Source organism: Schistocerca gregaria, chromosome X (assembly GCF_023897955.1).
Source record: "Schistocerca gregaria isolate iqSchGreg1 chromosome X, iqSchGreg1.2, whole genome shotgun sequence".
Lineage (NCBI taxonomy): Eukaryota > Metazoa > Arthropoda > Insecta > Orthoptera > Acrididae > Schistocerca > Schistocerca gregaria.
Genome location: NC_064931.1, coordinates 778,506,077 through 778,521,326, shown reverse-complemented (window position 1 = coordinate 778,521,326; position 15,250 = coordinate 778,506,077). Strand labels below are relative to the sequence as shown.

At 36.7% G+C, this 15,250-nt stretch overlaps 1 protein-coding gene across 10 annotated transcripts in view; it reads right to left on the bottom strand.

Moving 5' to 3' along the window:
* LOC126299447 (organic cation transporter protein) overlaps positions 1–15,250 on the bottom strand; it is a 336,588-nt gene that overhangs the window by 23,687 nt on the left and 297,651 nt on the right. For all 10 annotated transcript variants that reach the window (XM_049991354.1, XM_049991352.1, XM_049991358.1 and 7 more), the window contains 4 exons: positions 12,618–12,828; positions 11,846–11,952; positions 6,649–6,803; positions 496–664 (listed from right to left, as the gene is read on the bottom strand). In XM_049991354.1, coding sequence (XP_049847311.1) covers positions 496–664; positions 6,649–6,803; positions 11,846–11,952; positions 12,618–12,828 — 642 coding nt within the window. The remainder of the gene's footprint in view (positions 1–495; positions 665–6,648; positions 6,804–11,845; positions 11,953–12,617; positions 12,829–15,250) is intronic.

Below are 15,250 nucleotides of genomic sequence, written 5' to 3'. Positions count from 1 at the left end.
ATACAAGATAACAAGGAAATTGATCTGCAGTTTTCTACATGTTTTGCATCACCATTTTTTAGTACTGGGGTTTTTATCTTGCATATACATTTCTTTAGCATACTGACTGGGATCTCATCTAATCCTGTGGATTTTTTATTCTTTAGATGGTGTATCACCTGTGCCCCTCTTGCTCTGTTGTTAGAAAGAGCACTATTGAGTGTGGTGGCTGATCCTGTTGGCATAGAACATATGTGTCTGGAAATTTCTCTGGCAATTTCTTAGCAATCCCACCAAAGTATTCATTCACAAAGTTTGCTAGTTCCGGTGGGTTGCTGGTTTCAACATCTTTGCTTTTAATCTTTTTTGTCTTTTTAGTGTCATTGTTAAATGGTTTGTTTAAGAGAAAATACTTCTTGCTGAAACAAAAGCTGATTCTGTTCTACTAGATACATCAGAATGTGTTTATCTGCTGAAAATAATGAATTCTGTAGTAATATGTATATGTGGTCTTACCAGTAATAGACAGCAAATATAGCGGCAGGTGCAGAAATAACAAGCTGCGTTCGCACCCAGTCTCTGCACAGGTATGCCACAAGGGCCACAGCTGCTTCACCCAAAGCATAAAAATAGTTGAGTACAATGCCACTCATTTCTCTGAGATTCTTTCCCACCAGCTCCACACCTACATGATTTGAAAAATGAATTCACAGTTTATTTGCTCCACTAAAATTTGTTAGAGGTATTGTGTACAGCAAACTATGTGAATTTGAATTTTTTACACAGACATTATACGTAGAAAAAGCCAAAATAGCTGCTGCATTTAAAGTATTTAGTATTTTATTGGTTTGCAATATGCCTATTTAGCTACAATTTTGTTAATCTTTGTTTCTGTTATTAAGTACAACTACTGACAATACTGGGGGATTATACAATAGTACTTAAATCAGCTGTATTTGACATCCATAAAACATTGATAATGAATAGTTATTCATAAGGGTAGAAACAAAGGTTGATGAAAGTATGTATTATTTGCAGGCAGCTAGAAAATGGCACTGTAGCCAAAACTAGGCCTATCACAAACTGATAAAGCACGGAATACTTTAAACATAGCAGCAGTTTGGGTTTATCTACTTATAATGTGTGTGCCAGACATATATCGTGCTGCAGACCCTTAACAATATAAAAAATTTGATAAATGAAAAATATCACTGCTAGCTCAATCAGTGTGTGGTAATATGGAAGCCAATACTATGTGAAGATTGATGATATACTGACCTATTAAAAATACAACTGGAACTAAAATAAACAACTGAGAAGTGAAAAATTTTGAAAGTCTAACAAGATAGCAGTTCAGACTGGAAAAGTCAATAGTATCACAGCAGGGCATAAGATTCATAATGGATACTGGCCAGATCAGAAATTAAATAATTTTCAGGACTAAGAGAACAGGAAAGAACAGCTGATTAAGAAACAAGAGCAGTAACATCACAAAAAAGAAGTGTCCATCTGGCCACAAAAGCAACTTGTGAGGGACCCTAAATAGGGTTTATGATATACAATACCAATGGTTTCAATTCTGAATAAAAGTGCTAATACCATTGCAGACCTAAATTCAGACAGAGAGTTTTCATATCAACAAGTGTTGCAGTCATCATTGGTTCTACATATTAGGCATAGCTAGAACCCAAGTCTCACTTTTTATACAGTTATCTTCAGAAGACTACAAATAGCAATATGGGAATTACATCTCACCATACATAGGAAGTATTTAGCACTAGAAGAGCACAAAAATAGGGAACTGAACTCCCTAGCTCAGTTTCTGATGCTGCACTATTTTTCATTTAGCCTTTTTTTCTACAAACAATTGTGCATAATGGAAATGTTCAAAGGAAAGACAACTCTGTATCATACCTACAAAGAAAAATCCACTATTACAAAAAGCAGTGTAACTAGGTATCAGAACTCTGAAGCATCCACAAATCACACAAAAACAAGACAAAGTTTAAAAATGTGGAAACTCCTAAAATCAAAACCAAAAGTAAACATTTTGTTGAAATACAGAAAATAACAGAAATTAAATCTTAGGAAAAGAAAATACTTTACTTTATTCATGACAAAATAGGAACAAAATTTGCAGGAGATGCCATAACAGCAGTCTAAAGTACAAATGTTTTTAAGTCGATTTATTGATCCATTTCATCTACAGCTGCACAATGTGCAAGAGATATTTGGATTTTTATGTTAAGGAAAATCTCTAAAACATATCTTGAGAAAGATATCTCAGCTTGGAATTGCATTAAGCTTAAATAAGGTCATAGAATATACCTTACCTTTTCGTTATTGACTAATAACAACTAATAACAATTGCAAAATGCAGTAAATTTTATAGCATATATTTATTATTAATATTGTTATTTCCAGTTTTATTTTAATTCTGCACTTATATATCTATATTTTATTATTATTTTTTGTGTTCTTTCAATAAATTGTGTATACATTATGCTACAATACCACAATATATGCTTATCAAGACAAAAGCACCTTTGTAGAGATCAATAGCAGCTCCAACAGTATTCTGTACTTAAGTCATGTCCTATATTTAGGTGCAGCCTATTTACTCTTAAGATGCTTCCTTTTTTCTGCTGTTTGCATTATTCTCCATTTTATGTTTCCTTTGATTTTGGTACTTATGCAACGATCTAATCAGGCACCTTCTGCAGTGTCTGTAACCACCTTTAACATCTTATCTTGAACTCTAAGTTCTGTAAGTTTTTTTGTGTGACATTAATGCCTTACATCATTAAAAGCTGTCTTACAGTTGTTTATAATTGGGAAGATGTTGCTGTCAATTGTATCAGTAGCACTATAGTTACTAGAAGTTTGTGTACTCTTTACTATTTATCATGGTGCGATAACTCTGTGGTGCTTCAGAATGCACCTCAAATTATGCAGTTCTGTAAAATTTAGTCTGTTAACTGTGGAAGAGATAGAGTCAATTTGAAAAAAATTGTATTTCTAAATGTTCTTCTGATATGAACTTAGCAGAGAAGAAAACTCAGTAGATGTGGTTTTAGAACTACTTTAACCTAAATGTTTGTGCACACTCTGAAAGGTCTCATTGCTTTGTTGAAGAATAAAATGTTAAGGGTCTAATGGGACAATGTGGATGTTCTATACTGTAAACTTCTTCACAGGAACTTTCCTGATATCTAACGCTAACATGTGTAAATCTTAAAACTACAGTACAAGTAAAACAAACATGAGACCATATGAAAAGTTGCTGCAACATGGTGGTGCATTATGGTGCTTAACTGTTACTACAAAAGTTAAATATCACAATCTTCCAGATTTAATATTCCCACACCCACCACTATTGCCATCATACAGCTGGCTCCGTGAACTCTCTTTGGTTAAAAGATGGGGAAATTTCCTCAAACTTATATCAATATCTTCTTTCACTTCACATCAGCAAGTTTTCCAGTTGTAGAATTATTAAGTACCCAAGTTTTGGCAGATCCTGCAGCTGTTTAATTCATTTGATTCATATGTGGCATGTTTTTTAAGTAAGTACCATTTCGAAATAAATACACACATCAAAAAAAGTTTTGCATCATCCCGGTCCCTGAAGATAGATGTTGACTGTGGATATTGTATCACAGACACAGCCCCTTTGACTGTTCACAGATGTCACTAAACCTGCCAAAAGATGTAAACAACCATGCATGAGCAGCACCTATTGGATGGAAGGGGTCTGACAGCCAATCAGCTCTAGTCATTACACCAGGAAGAAGGTACACGGCTCATGTTGTCTGTAGTTTAACCATGCCTAGAGAGTCAGTACCACAGTTTGATCACATCTGCATTGTTACTTTGTGCCAGGAAGGGCTCTCAACAAGGGAAATGTCCAGGTGTCTCGGAGTGAACCAAAGCGATGTTGTTCAGACAGGAGACAGGAACTGTCAATGACATGCCTTTCTCAGGCTGCTCAAGGGCTACTACTGCACTGGATGACTGCTACCTACAGATTATGGCTCAGAAGAACCCTGACAGCAACGCCATCATGTTGAATAATGCTTTTCGTGCAGCCACAGGACGTCATGTTATGACTCAAACTGTGCGCAATACGCAACTTCACTTGCATGGCGAGGTCCGTCTTTGCAACCATGGCACCATGCAGCATGGTACAGATGGGCCCAACACCATGCCAAATGGACCGTTCAGGATTGGCATCACGTTCTCTTCACCAGTGAGTGCCACATATACCTTCAACCAGACAATCGTAAGACACGTGTTTGGAGGCAACCCAGTCAGACTGAACACCTTACACAAACTGTCCAGCGAGTGCAGCAAGGTGGAGGTTCCCTGCTGTTTTGGGATGGCATTATGTGGGGCCGATGTATGCCACTGGTGATCATGGAAGGCGCCGTAATGGCTGTATGATACATGAATGCCATTCTCCGACCGATAGTGCAACCACATTGGCAGCATATTGGCGAGGCATTCATCTTCGTGGATGACAATTCACACCCCCTTCATGCACATCTTGTGAATGACTTCCTTCAGGATAATGACATCACTCAACTAGAGCGTCCAGCATGTTCTCCAGACATGAATCCTATTGAACATGTCTGGGAGACATTGACAAGGACAGTTTATGGATGACATGACCCACCAACCACTCTGAGGAATCTGCGCTGAATCGCCATTGAAGAGTGGGACAATCTGGACAAACAATACCTTAATGAACTTTTGGATAGTATGCATGATGAATACAGGCATGCATCAATGCAAGAGGATGTGCTACTGAGTATTAGAGGTATTAGTGGGTACAACAATTTGGACCACCACCTCTGTAAGTCTTGCTGTATGGTGGTACAACATGCAATGTGTGGTTTTCATGAGCAATAAAAAGGGCAGAAATGATGTTTATGTTGATCTCTATTCCAATTTTCTGTACAGGTTCCAGAACTCTCAGAACTGAGGTGATGCAAAACTTTTTTGATGTGCATATAAAAGAAGGAGAATTTTATCAATTCTATTTTTAAATGAAAGCCTATACTTTAATATAATTTTCTACATAATTTTTACCAATGCCGAGGCACTTATCATACTGCATAACCAGCTTTTGAATATCATCCTCATAAAATCTGCTGCATGATTAGACAACCACTGCAACACAATTGTGCATAAAGCACACTTCTTGACACTAAATGAAACTCATCACATAAACAGAAATCATGAAGTGTCTGTTTACCCTCACTTTTTTTATCAACTTTCTGCACCAAATTATCAGTAATGATGGAAGGTTGCCGACTTTGTACCTCATCATACACATTCATATGGCCATCTTTAAAAACTCCCACCAATTTCTGTACCATTCCATCACTCATAATGGTTTCTTGATACATTTCACTGACATGATGAATTGCAGCTGCTTTCAGGTCTTTAGCACTAAGAAAACAAATCGCAGCACTTATTTCACATTTGGATGGATTCTCAATCAAAGGGAGTATTCCAAAGCTGGTATATGATACAATAAGTGCCTTAATATTGTTGGGAATTATGTAGAAAAGTACATTAAAGTACATGCTTTCATGTAAAAATAAAATTTCCAAAAAGTCTGTTTGCTGTATTTTTATTTCAAAACATCACTTACTTAAAAAACACACCTAATAGACCTCATCTGGAGGACAATCTTCAGGGATGTGGAACAAGTCAAAAATAAATTCAAGAGAGCATATTATTGATCAGTTTATGCTATATTTGCATCTTATCATACTCAATTATGTGAAAACTATGTTTATAAACTTCTAATTGCAAAAGAAAAGAATGTTAGTGGAATTTCTAATGGCATTATTAAAAGATCTGCAAAAATTCACTATCTGTTATCTTGCATGGAAACAATGTCATTATTCCTAGAAATTATCCCCATATGACATATTTAGGGGTCTTATAATCACATAATTTTTATACATTGTTGGTACTCATATGGTGACAATCTCCTCAAATAAATAAGATTTTAAAAATCCAAAAAATATCATCCATATAATATCTAAGTCTCATTCTATGCAACATCAACTGATGGTTTTAAATTTGTATGTTTACGTCTCTGTTCTCTCTCTCTCTCTCTCTCTCTCTCTCTCTCTCTCTCAGGAACATTGCAAAATGTGTTACTAGGGAAGACATTCATTAGAACAAAGGCAAATTTTGACATCTCAGGACACGTGCTGGGAAGAACTAGAATTTAACATGAAGCCAATGCCATCAGAATGTTTCATACATTACCTCTCTCTGTTCAGTCATTGACACTGGAAACTGTTATACCATTCTCGTATTCAAGTAATTTCATTTAATTAAACTACCACCTGCTGCACTCAACATTTAGCACCAAAAATAAATTTCATCTGATTGTTTCAGCTTTCACCTATTATATACTGGAAAATATTTTTGAAACAGTATCTGCAATCTATTAGACATGCTGTAATGTGACATGGTGTTGGCTAACTCTTTGTGAACATCCTATGTTACATGACAAACAGCATCATCAAAGTACATTTCTGGACTAGTCTACTCATTTGTATTTGCATAAAGACAGTATGGAAATGACAGCCTTCATATTGGTTTAGTCTTCATATTGACCTATGAAACTGGCGAAGAGAATCCTACCTATAATAAATGCGGGAGGGTAAACCCCAGCACAGCCCAGAGCATTGATGAAGATGAACACCTGGAATGCGATGTAGGTAGTTGAAAGAGCTTGTGCCACTCCAGATACAGCCATCAACAGTATGCAGAGGATAAGGATTATCTTTCTACCAAATCTGTTAAACAATCATTACATCAGAGTGAATATGAAAATGATATAATAATATGAGTGGAATACAAAACATAACAATGGAAAATCCAGGATATACTGTAACAATATTATGAAAAGGGAAGTTGCTACTCACCATATAGCAGAGATGCTGAGTCGCAGACAGGCACAACAAAAAGACTGTCACAATATACACGTATGGCCAACAAGGCATTTGTCGAAAACACACACACACACACACACACACACACACACACACACACACACGCGCGCGCGCGCGACTGCAGCCTCTGTCAGATGAAGCCTATCTGTGGTTCAACATCTCTCCTATATGGCGAGTAGCAGCTTTCCTTTTCATAATATTGTTGAATACAAAATATAGTCATACAACTATCTGTAAACTGTTTTAAATAAAGCACTATACCATCTGCCATATTTTTTAGTTTAAACCAAACTAATAGAGATATTCAGTAATATTTTGTATATGCAAGTTAATTGTCTGCTGAGGGATCAATGATGAGCGTAATAATTACAACAGGAACTCAAGTAACCACATGTAGCATTTAATTGTCTCTCAAAAAATTGACACAAAATGACCGTACTAATAAAAGCAGTCTGTCATTTCATTATACCATACTGGCCTGCATATATGCTACATACCTGATGTACCGGTATGAAATGAGCGTTTTTGTGTGAAAATGAAACATTAATTTTGAATTGAAAAGTAAAAACATTTTATTCAAAGTACTGGCCATTGCTTTCTATACATTTTGATCACCTCTATGGAAATTTGTGGACACCACGCCAATAGAAATGTTCGTCTTTTGAAGCAAACCAATCAAACACCCAATTTTAGACTTCTTCATAGGAATCGAAGTGTTCCTCAAGCAATGCATGTCCCACTGATGAAAACAAATGGTAGTCAGAAGGGGCCAAGTCTGGTGAATACGGCGGATGGGGTAGCAGCTCCCAGCCAAGTATTTTGATTGTATCCTGAACCAGTTTTGCTTTGTGTGCAGGTGCATTGTCGTGTAAAAAAATTACTTTGCCATTCCTTCTGGCCCATTCTGGTCTTTTTTCAATCAATGTATAGTTCAAATTGACCATTTGTTGTCTGTAGCAATTAGTATTCACAGTTTCACTGGGTTTAAGAAGCTCATGATACACCACACCTTTCTGATCACACCAAACACAGAGCATTGTCTTCTTGGCGAATCGATCTGGTTTTGCAGTCGATGTTGATGGTTGTCCGGAATCAGCCCATGGTATTTCCCATTTAGAATTCTTAAAATAAATCCATTTTTCATTGCCAGTAACAATTCAATGCAAAACTGATTTTCTTTCATGTCTTTGAAGCACAATTTGATAAATGGTTTTTCGGTTTTCCATCTGTCTTTCATTCAGTTCATGTGGCACCCATTTTCCACACTTTTGGATCTTTTTCCCATAGCTTTTAAACGGTCAGAAATTGTTTGTTGTGCAACATTTAGCATTGCTGCCATTTGCTTCTGACTCAAAGTATCATCTTCATCCAATATTGCTCACAATTAGGTGTCTTCGAACTTTTTTGGTGGTCTTTCACATTCTTCATTTCTTACATCAAAATCATTGTTTCTGAACCATTGGAACCACCTTCTGCATGTTGCTTCTGATAGAGCATAATCACCATACGCCTTGACAAGCATTCGATGTGACTCTGCAGCACTTTTTTTCAAATGAAAACAAAAAATTTATGCTTTCTGCAAATCATCACTTTCTGGTACAAAATTCAACATTGTTAACATGATGAAAACATATGATGTTGTTTGTTCCATGACTTTATGTATACTAAATACCTTTGACAGATGTCATACCAACCAAACAAAAAAAATTAAGGCTCGTTCACAACAAATGTTTCAAATCGACACATTTGTGTCTTAACACTCAGTTCATACCGGTACACCTGGTATTTTATGATAAATTAGGCAATGAAAAATCTGAACATGGCTTATTTGCACAATTCTAAAAATACTGGTGTATCTCCATATGACAGAAACTTCAACTTTAGTGCTTGTTCCTTAGTTCAAAATTTGGCAAATGCATTGCTCTAAATTTTGAGAATTAATCATTGTAGATGAGAAAACAATGTAACTGTCTTTGATTGTTAACATTTAATTTTGTTAATGACTACTATCATGCTCTATGTTACATTATTTTGGGTGTGTAAGTTGTCCTTAGCGTAAGTTAGTTGAAGTCAGATTAAGTAGTGCGTAAGCCTAGGGACCGATGACCCCAGGAGTTTGGTCCCATAGTCCTTACCACAAATTTCCAAATTACATGACAGAACAGGCAAAGTTTTTTCTCTAACTAAAAATAAAATCAACAAACATCAGAATTGGGCACAGTTATTATGCAAATTTCAAACTTGCAATTACTCATTTTGCAAAGAGTACAACACGTAATGAAGCTTGCAAAAAGTATAGTTTGGATGAATCTAATGTGCAGCATTGGATCACATTGAAGAATAATATGCAAACTGCCATTTCATCAAGGAAATTCTACAGAAGGACCAAAGCTGGGAAATGTAATTAAGTTTAAGATTGAGTTATATTTTTTTTTAAAGATGGAATTCCTATCTCTCAACAAATAATACAGTTAAATGCCTTGGAAATTGCAAAGACAGAATTCTGTGGCTGAATCAGTTGATGCTGCACATTTATGAATACAAGAGGAATCTCTCTTTGATAAAGTCTTCATTAGCACAAAGATTGTCAGAAGATTTTGCCAAGAAACTCATCAAATTTCAGAGGGGTGTGATCCAAATATGGTAGCAACTCTCTCACAGTCTACACTTGATGGGTGATGCAGATGAGATGCTTTTTGCAGAGGGAGGAAAGCTGTCCCTCCCCACCCAGTCCCGTCTCCCCTACGTTATTCTGAAGTGTACAACTTTGCCCAAGGCAAATTTCCCTGAGACGTTAATGATTCATTGTCAAGAAAAATGCTGGATGATAACAGAATTAGTGATGGAGTGGCTAGCTACTGTTTGGAGTTGTATACTCGGTGCACTGCTCAGTAAAAGAGCTGTGCTGATGGTGGCTTCCTTTAAAGTTCACATCACACTTGAAGTATAGAATAGAGTTGCTGCATTGAAGACAGATCTAACCATTATACCTGGCAGTATGGCTTCAAAGCTGTAGGGGGTTGATGTCAATGTAAACTAGCCATTTAAAGTGCATATGTGAAAATGGTGTTCAAAGTGGCATTTAGAAGAGGATCATGTATTCACTTCACCTGGCAAGATTAAAAAGCCATCAGTCAGCCTTATGCATGCCTGGAGTCTCTCTTCATGGTGGAAAATATCACCAGATTCTATCATCAAAGTATTCAAGATGTGCTTCATTTCCAGTGCCGTGAATGGTAGCAATGACAGTATGCTTTGGAAAGAGAGAGATAAAATTCCTTACAGTTATGAAAAAAGTATCAGTAGTGATTTTAACAGTGAAACCAGTGAAGACTGTGATTGTATCTGTGTAATTTAGCAACATTCCAACACAAGAAAATGCAACTAAGGGTACTATTTTTTGAACAATTTTTTATGTGGGCAATGTGACAACTTTTTTCCACACACAAATTAAGGGTGCAGATTATATTTGGGCCAATATGGTATATGAAGGAAAGCACCTCTGGAAGTTTGAACTAATACAGGCAGCATTTAAATTCATTCATATCTGAAGAAAAGCAGTTCTGGAAATTTGATCATAGTAAATGCAGTACCACAGGTTTGGAGAAGTAAATATATCTTATGAATGCTGCAATGATAAGAAACCAAGACACAGATTTTCTTACACCTCAAAACAAGTAGAGGCAAGAGAGAAACTGTCATTCATACACAAGTTGCTAATATACGAAATGAATTTCCTGTATGAGTCTGATCATTGTGAGTATTTTTTGAATAAAACAGTCTGGATCTCTTATTAAAATTTCTTCCTTTAGCAATAAACAAATTTTAATAAGTGATCTAGACAGTTTTATTCATAACAAAGTTGATACGGTATTAAAATCTTAACATCAGTTATCCAAAGGCAGGACCCAATGAAAATTAACATTGATTTAAGTGTCATATGTTATTAAATTACTATTACTTCATGCCAGATTGATGCAAATTTATAAAAATATACAAATTTAGTAAGATAAAATGGATTTTGTATCCAAAACCAATGTAGAATCTGCTCATAAACAACTAACATAAAATCACTCTTCAGCAGCTTGAATCTAGACTTGAAGCAGGCATTGGACAGCAATGAACCAACACTGATATATGTGTGTGGGGTACTTTGTATTTTTCCCCAGTAACAACTGCCTGATTAGTTACCTGGGAAGATGGGAATTCAGAAGGAACCCTCAGGTCTGCAAGTTTTCTTGTTCTGGCTCACTACATATCTTGGATTGCTGTTGTTGCTTATTTATCCTGGCCAGCTAATTTCTTAAAAGTATGTGAGCCCTATTGAGATCTACATGTCTTCTATTACTTGGACTTTGCAGAACCAACAGAAAGGACAGGGCAGATGAGTCAATAAATATCTCCATAAGCAGGTTAGTTTCTTACAGATTTCTTCACAAATTTTCATGCATTGGAGACAATGGGGCTACATAGGAAGAAAACACTTGAAGACCAAACCCAATCTCATGATACAGATAATCTACCTTACAAGAAAACCAGGAACACAGAATTAAAATGGAAGTGAAGCTGAAATAGTGAGTATCCTCAGCTTGCATGCAGGATTTAAGACTGTCATTCACATCTGAAGTATTCTAGGGGAAATATCTTCATAAAAATTATTGCATTGTAATTAGTTGGGCACACAAATAAAATATTTATCATTTTTCTTAGACCAATCAGTCCAATAGCATGGCAAATATTGTAATTCTCAGGCACTTTGAACACAATAAACAGAAAATTATACAAAATATAGATAGTAAGCTATTATAACTGTTCAAAACTATTTACTTATTGAGTCATAGTACAGGGTAAAATACAAAAGTAATTATGGAATGGTCCATCCTTACTTATCAGCAAGAAGTCCAAATATACTGGATCCTATAAGGATCCCAGCAAAATGCACAGTTCCCACCAGAGATAACTTCCATAGGTTCTCTGGGCATGTTAGATCCCACTGAAAAAGTAATATAAAACAAACTTTAATTAAAAATGAGACCTTTCTGACATTCAATATTGCTGACACATTCATCTTGACAGAAACAACAACTATCTTGACATTTAAGATGATTCTCACTTATTGTACCATCTGAGTGCAACAGATATGAAACAATAAATGAGAATTATCTTTTCAATTGTTACCTGCTCTTAAGAAAAGTCGGAAGTTTTATATACTTAATTTTAGATATTTTTGATAGAAAATGGACACCAAAGAAAGTACAACAAGTATCTTCATTCAAAGCTGTGTCACTGCACAGTGCCATTAGTGCAGTGGGTAGAGTTTTGCACTAGAATACATGAATTCTGTTCTGAGTCTAATTGTAATTTTCAATTTCCTAGTTTTAGACTGTGTGATATGTTATCTGGCTGCTTAACTGATACACAGCAATTACAGCAGGTCTTATACAAAACACATGCATATGAACCAAATATCTACATTTATGTAAATCCAAAACTGAATTCAGAAGTTGCTTACACAACTACACAGCCTGCTACTTTACTTATTTCATTCATTCCTCATCCATTAAATATACATCTATATGATGAGACCTACTGAAAGCTAATAAGAACACATTCAGAAGAACAAATTATTACAGTATAATGAAGGCTCATTCTACTCACCTCATTCACAATAGTCCATTCATCATCTTTAAAGACAAAATGATCACAAGAAATTTCTTTCTTGGTAAAATTACTAGGACATGTACCATCTGAAGTATTATTGTCATATGGTGCATAGCGTATACATTCCTTCCCAGGTGGCACAGCTGTAGATACCCATGAAGCATCATACACAGGATTTGTTATATTATCACATTCTGGTATCCAGCATCTGTTAAAGTAATGTAGTTGTACTTAGGTACTGATGCTTTTTAGGTAGAAACAACTAACATAAGTTATTCATTACTGCAGTGTCTGCATTTTTGTCAGACTAGGTTTAACCAATGATCCTTCTTAACCAATGATCCTTCTGGTAATTACATGGCTTCCAGAACACTTTTAAAAACATGACTCATTAACTATGTTTTGCAGTGTGACACTTTTATTCTAATTTTAAAGAAACTGTAGAGATACAGGTGAGGGTTTGCACTCTTTTCATTAAACTTATATTAGTGAGAAGTAACATAGTTTCTGCTTCTGCCTTTATTTTATCAATTACCATTATATTTCATAAAATGTTACCATTACACTTTCTCTACCTAGCTTCTGACAGTCAAGAAAATATTTAGCCTCTACTGCAGTTACCATGCCCAAACTGGAATAATAATTTGGTACTCACACAGAAACTGTACTAGGCCACCAGGTTCTGTTATCTTTCATGGGTTTTGGTAAAGTACTGAACTAATAAATCTGTATTTAATGTGGAAAAAATATGGGCTTAGGCAAGTAAAGATGGATATTATACTTTAAATCCTTTTGTCAAAATAACATAGATGCTGGGATGGCACTTCAAAATGGTGGATGAAAGGACTACTTAAGGGTCCTCTACATGCACTAACTTTATAAAACATGATATATAGGTTTTAAGGAACTGGGGGACTTGATTCCACTCCAAGAGGGAACTGGAAAATGGTTGTATCTCAAGTGGTTTGTAAAATCACTGATGTTATTGTGCAACCACCCCCTGTAAAAGTTGTGTCTCTAAAGTTGAACATTCTTTGCTCCATATTTCAGAAGCTACTTCCATGCATGTTTGTATTGCATTTGTAAAATATTCAGACCATTCAGTAGCTTTCAAATACAAATGTACAATTGGTTGGTTGGTTGACTTGAGGGAGGGGACCAAATAGTGAGGTCATCAGTCCCATGATCTAGGATGGCAGAAATCAAGGGAGCAACAACACAAACAGAATGGCCCAGTCGACGAGAAGGGATAATGTGCAAAAAACGAGGGAAAAGGGATGTCAGGACAGCAGGGGGCGAGTGGGAATGGGGGGAGAGCAGGGGTGCCCCAGAAACGCTATGCATGATGCAACACCAGCATTGCCACCAACCTGTGCCAACACTCACACCATACCATTATCATGATAAAAAGGGGACAATACCAGGGAAATAAGACACAAGAAATGGGGAAAAAAATGCACAACAGATCAGACAAAATGCAGAGAAAAGCGGGGAGAACCTAGTCAGAGTGGAGGCAAGGTGAAGGCCTCCATAACTGGCAGACTTAAATGACAGAGGAAAATTCAAAGACTTATACCTGAGAGTACAAATCACTTTCATGAAGAAAACCAAGGACAGACATTATTACGGCATAATGAAAAGTGCCGGCGTGAAGAAGAACAATGCAAGAGAAGAGAAGGCCATGAGACAACATCGGCCAATAGCCTACTGACAAGCAACACACCACAACAGGAGTAGCCTCTACCTGAAGAGAATATAAGTGCTGCTCCTGCCAGCTGCAAGCAGACAGTATTAGCACAGTACCAGACCGGGACTCTCAGACCAGTGCAGTATTAGCACCATACTAGGAGAGCACTATGACAGCAGTGACATGTGATCCATAGCAATTGCTTACATGGACCTTGTATACAGCAAAGGACTTTCATTGTTTGCACGTCCCCCATTGCTTGTGACACCATTGTAAACTCAAAGTTAAGTATTGTCAATCTTCTCTATGGTAATAAAAACTATTAATGTGATTTGCTTGAATTGTTGTATAGCATTCCAAGAATACAGCATCCTTTAGGTACCTTACACTAGACAAGTTTACACAACCCCACAGACATAACCATGCAAGGGCCATCCTCTAACACCAAAGACAAGAAAGTTTGGAGGGCATATTTAGTGTGAAGGGCCAAAATGGTGGGGTCAGTCCACGAAAATATGGATCACCGTGAGTGGAGCCCCACAAATACATATGGGGAGGGGGGGGGGGGGGTGGATGGCTCACTGCAAAGTAAAAAACCACTGGTCAGGTTAGTATGGCCAATACGAAGATGGCAGAGGATGGTAGATTCCTGCCAGGAGAGGCAAAGGGAAGAAAGCCACATGGCAGGAGTCTCCTTGATGGAATGAAGCTTATTAGACAGGGGGATAGCCTCCCAGGAGTCAGCCAATGATTGAGAAAAAAGGGCTCTGATGTAAAGCCACAAATGTGGCCCTGGAGAGGTCATGGGGAACAGGGGGCTAGGACATCAACCAAACAAGCAGCATCACAAAGATCAACAAGGAGGTTGTGGATGGCAAAAAAAAGTGGTAATGGGAAAACACTGAGTGATAGCCTGAAGACCACTCATTGAGTCAATACACAT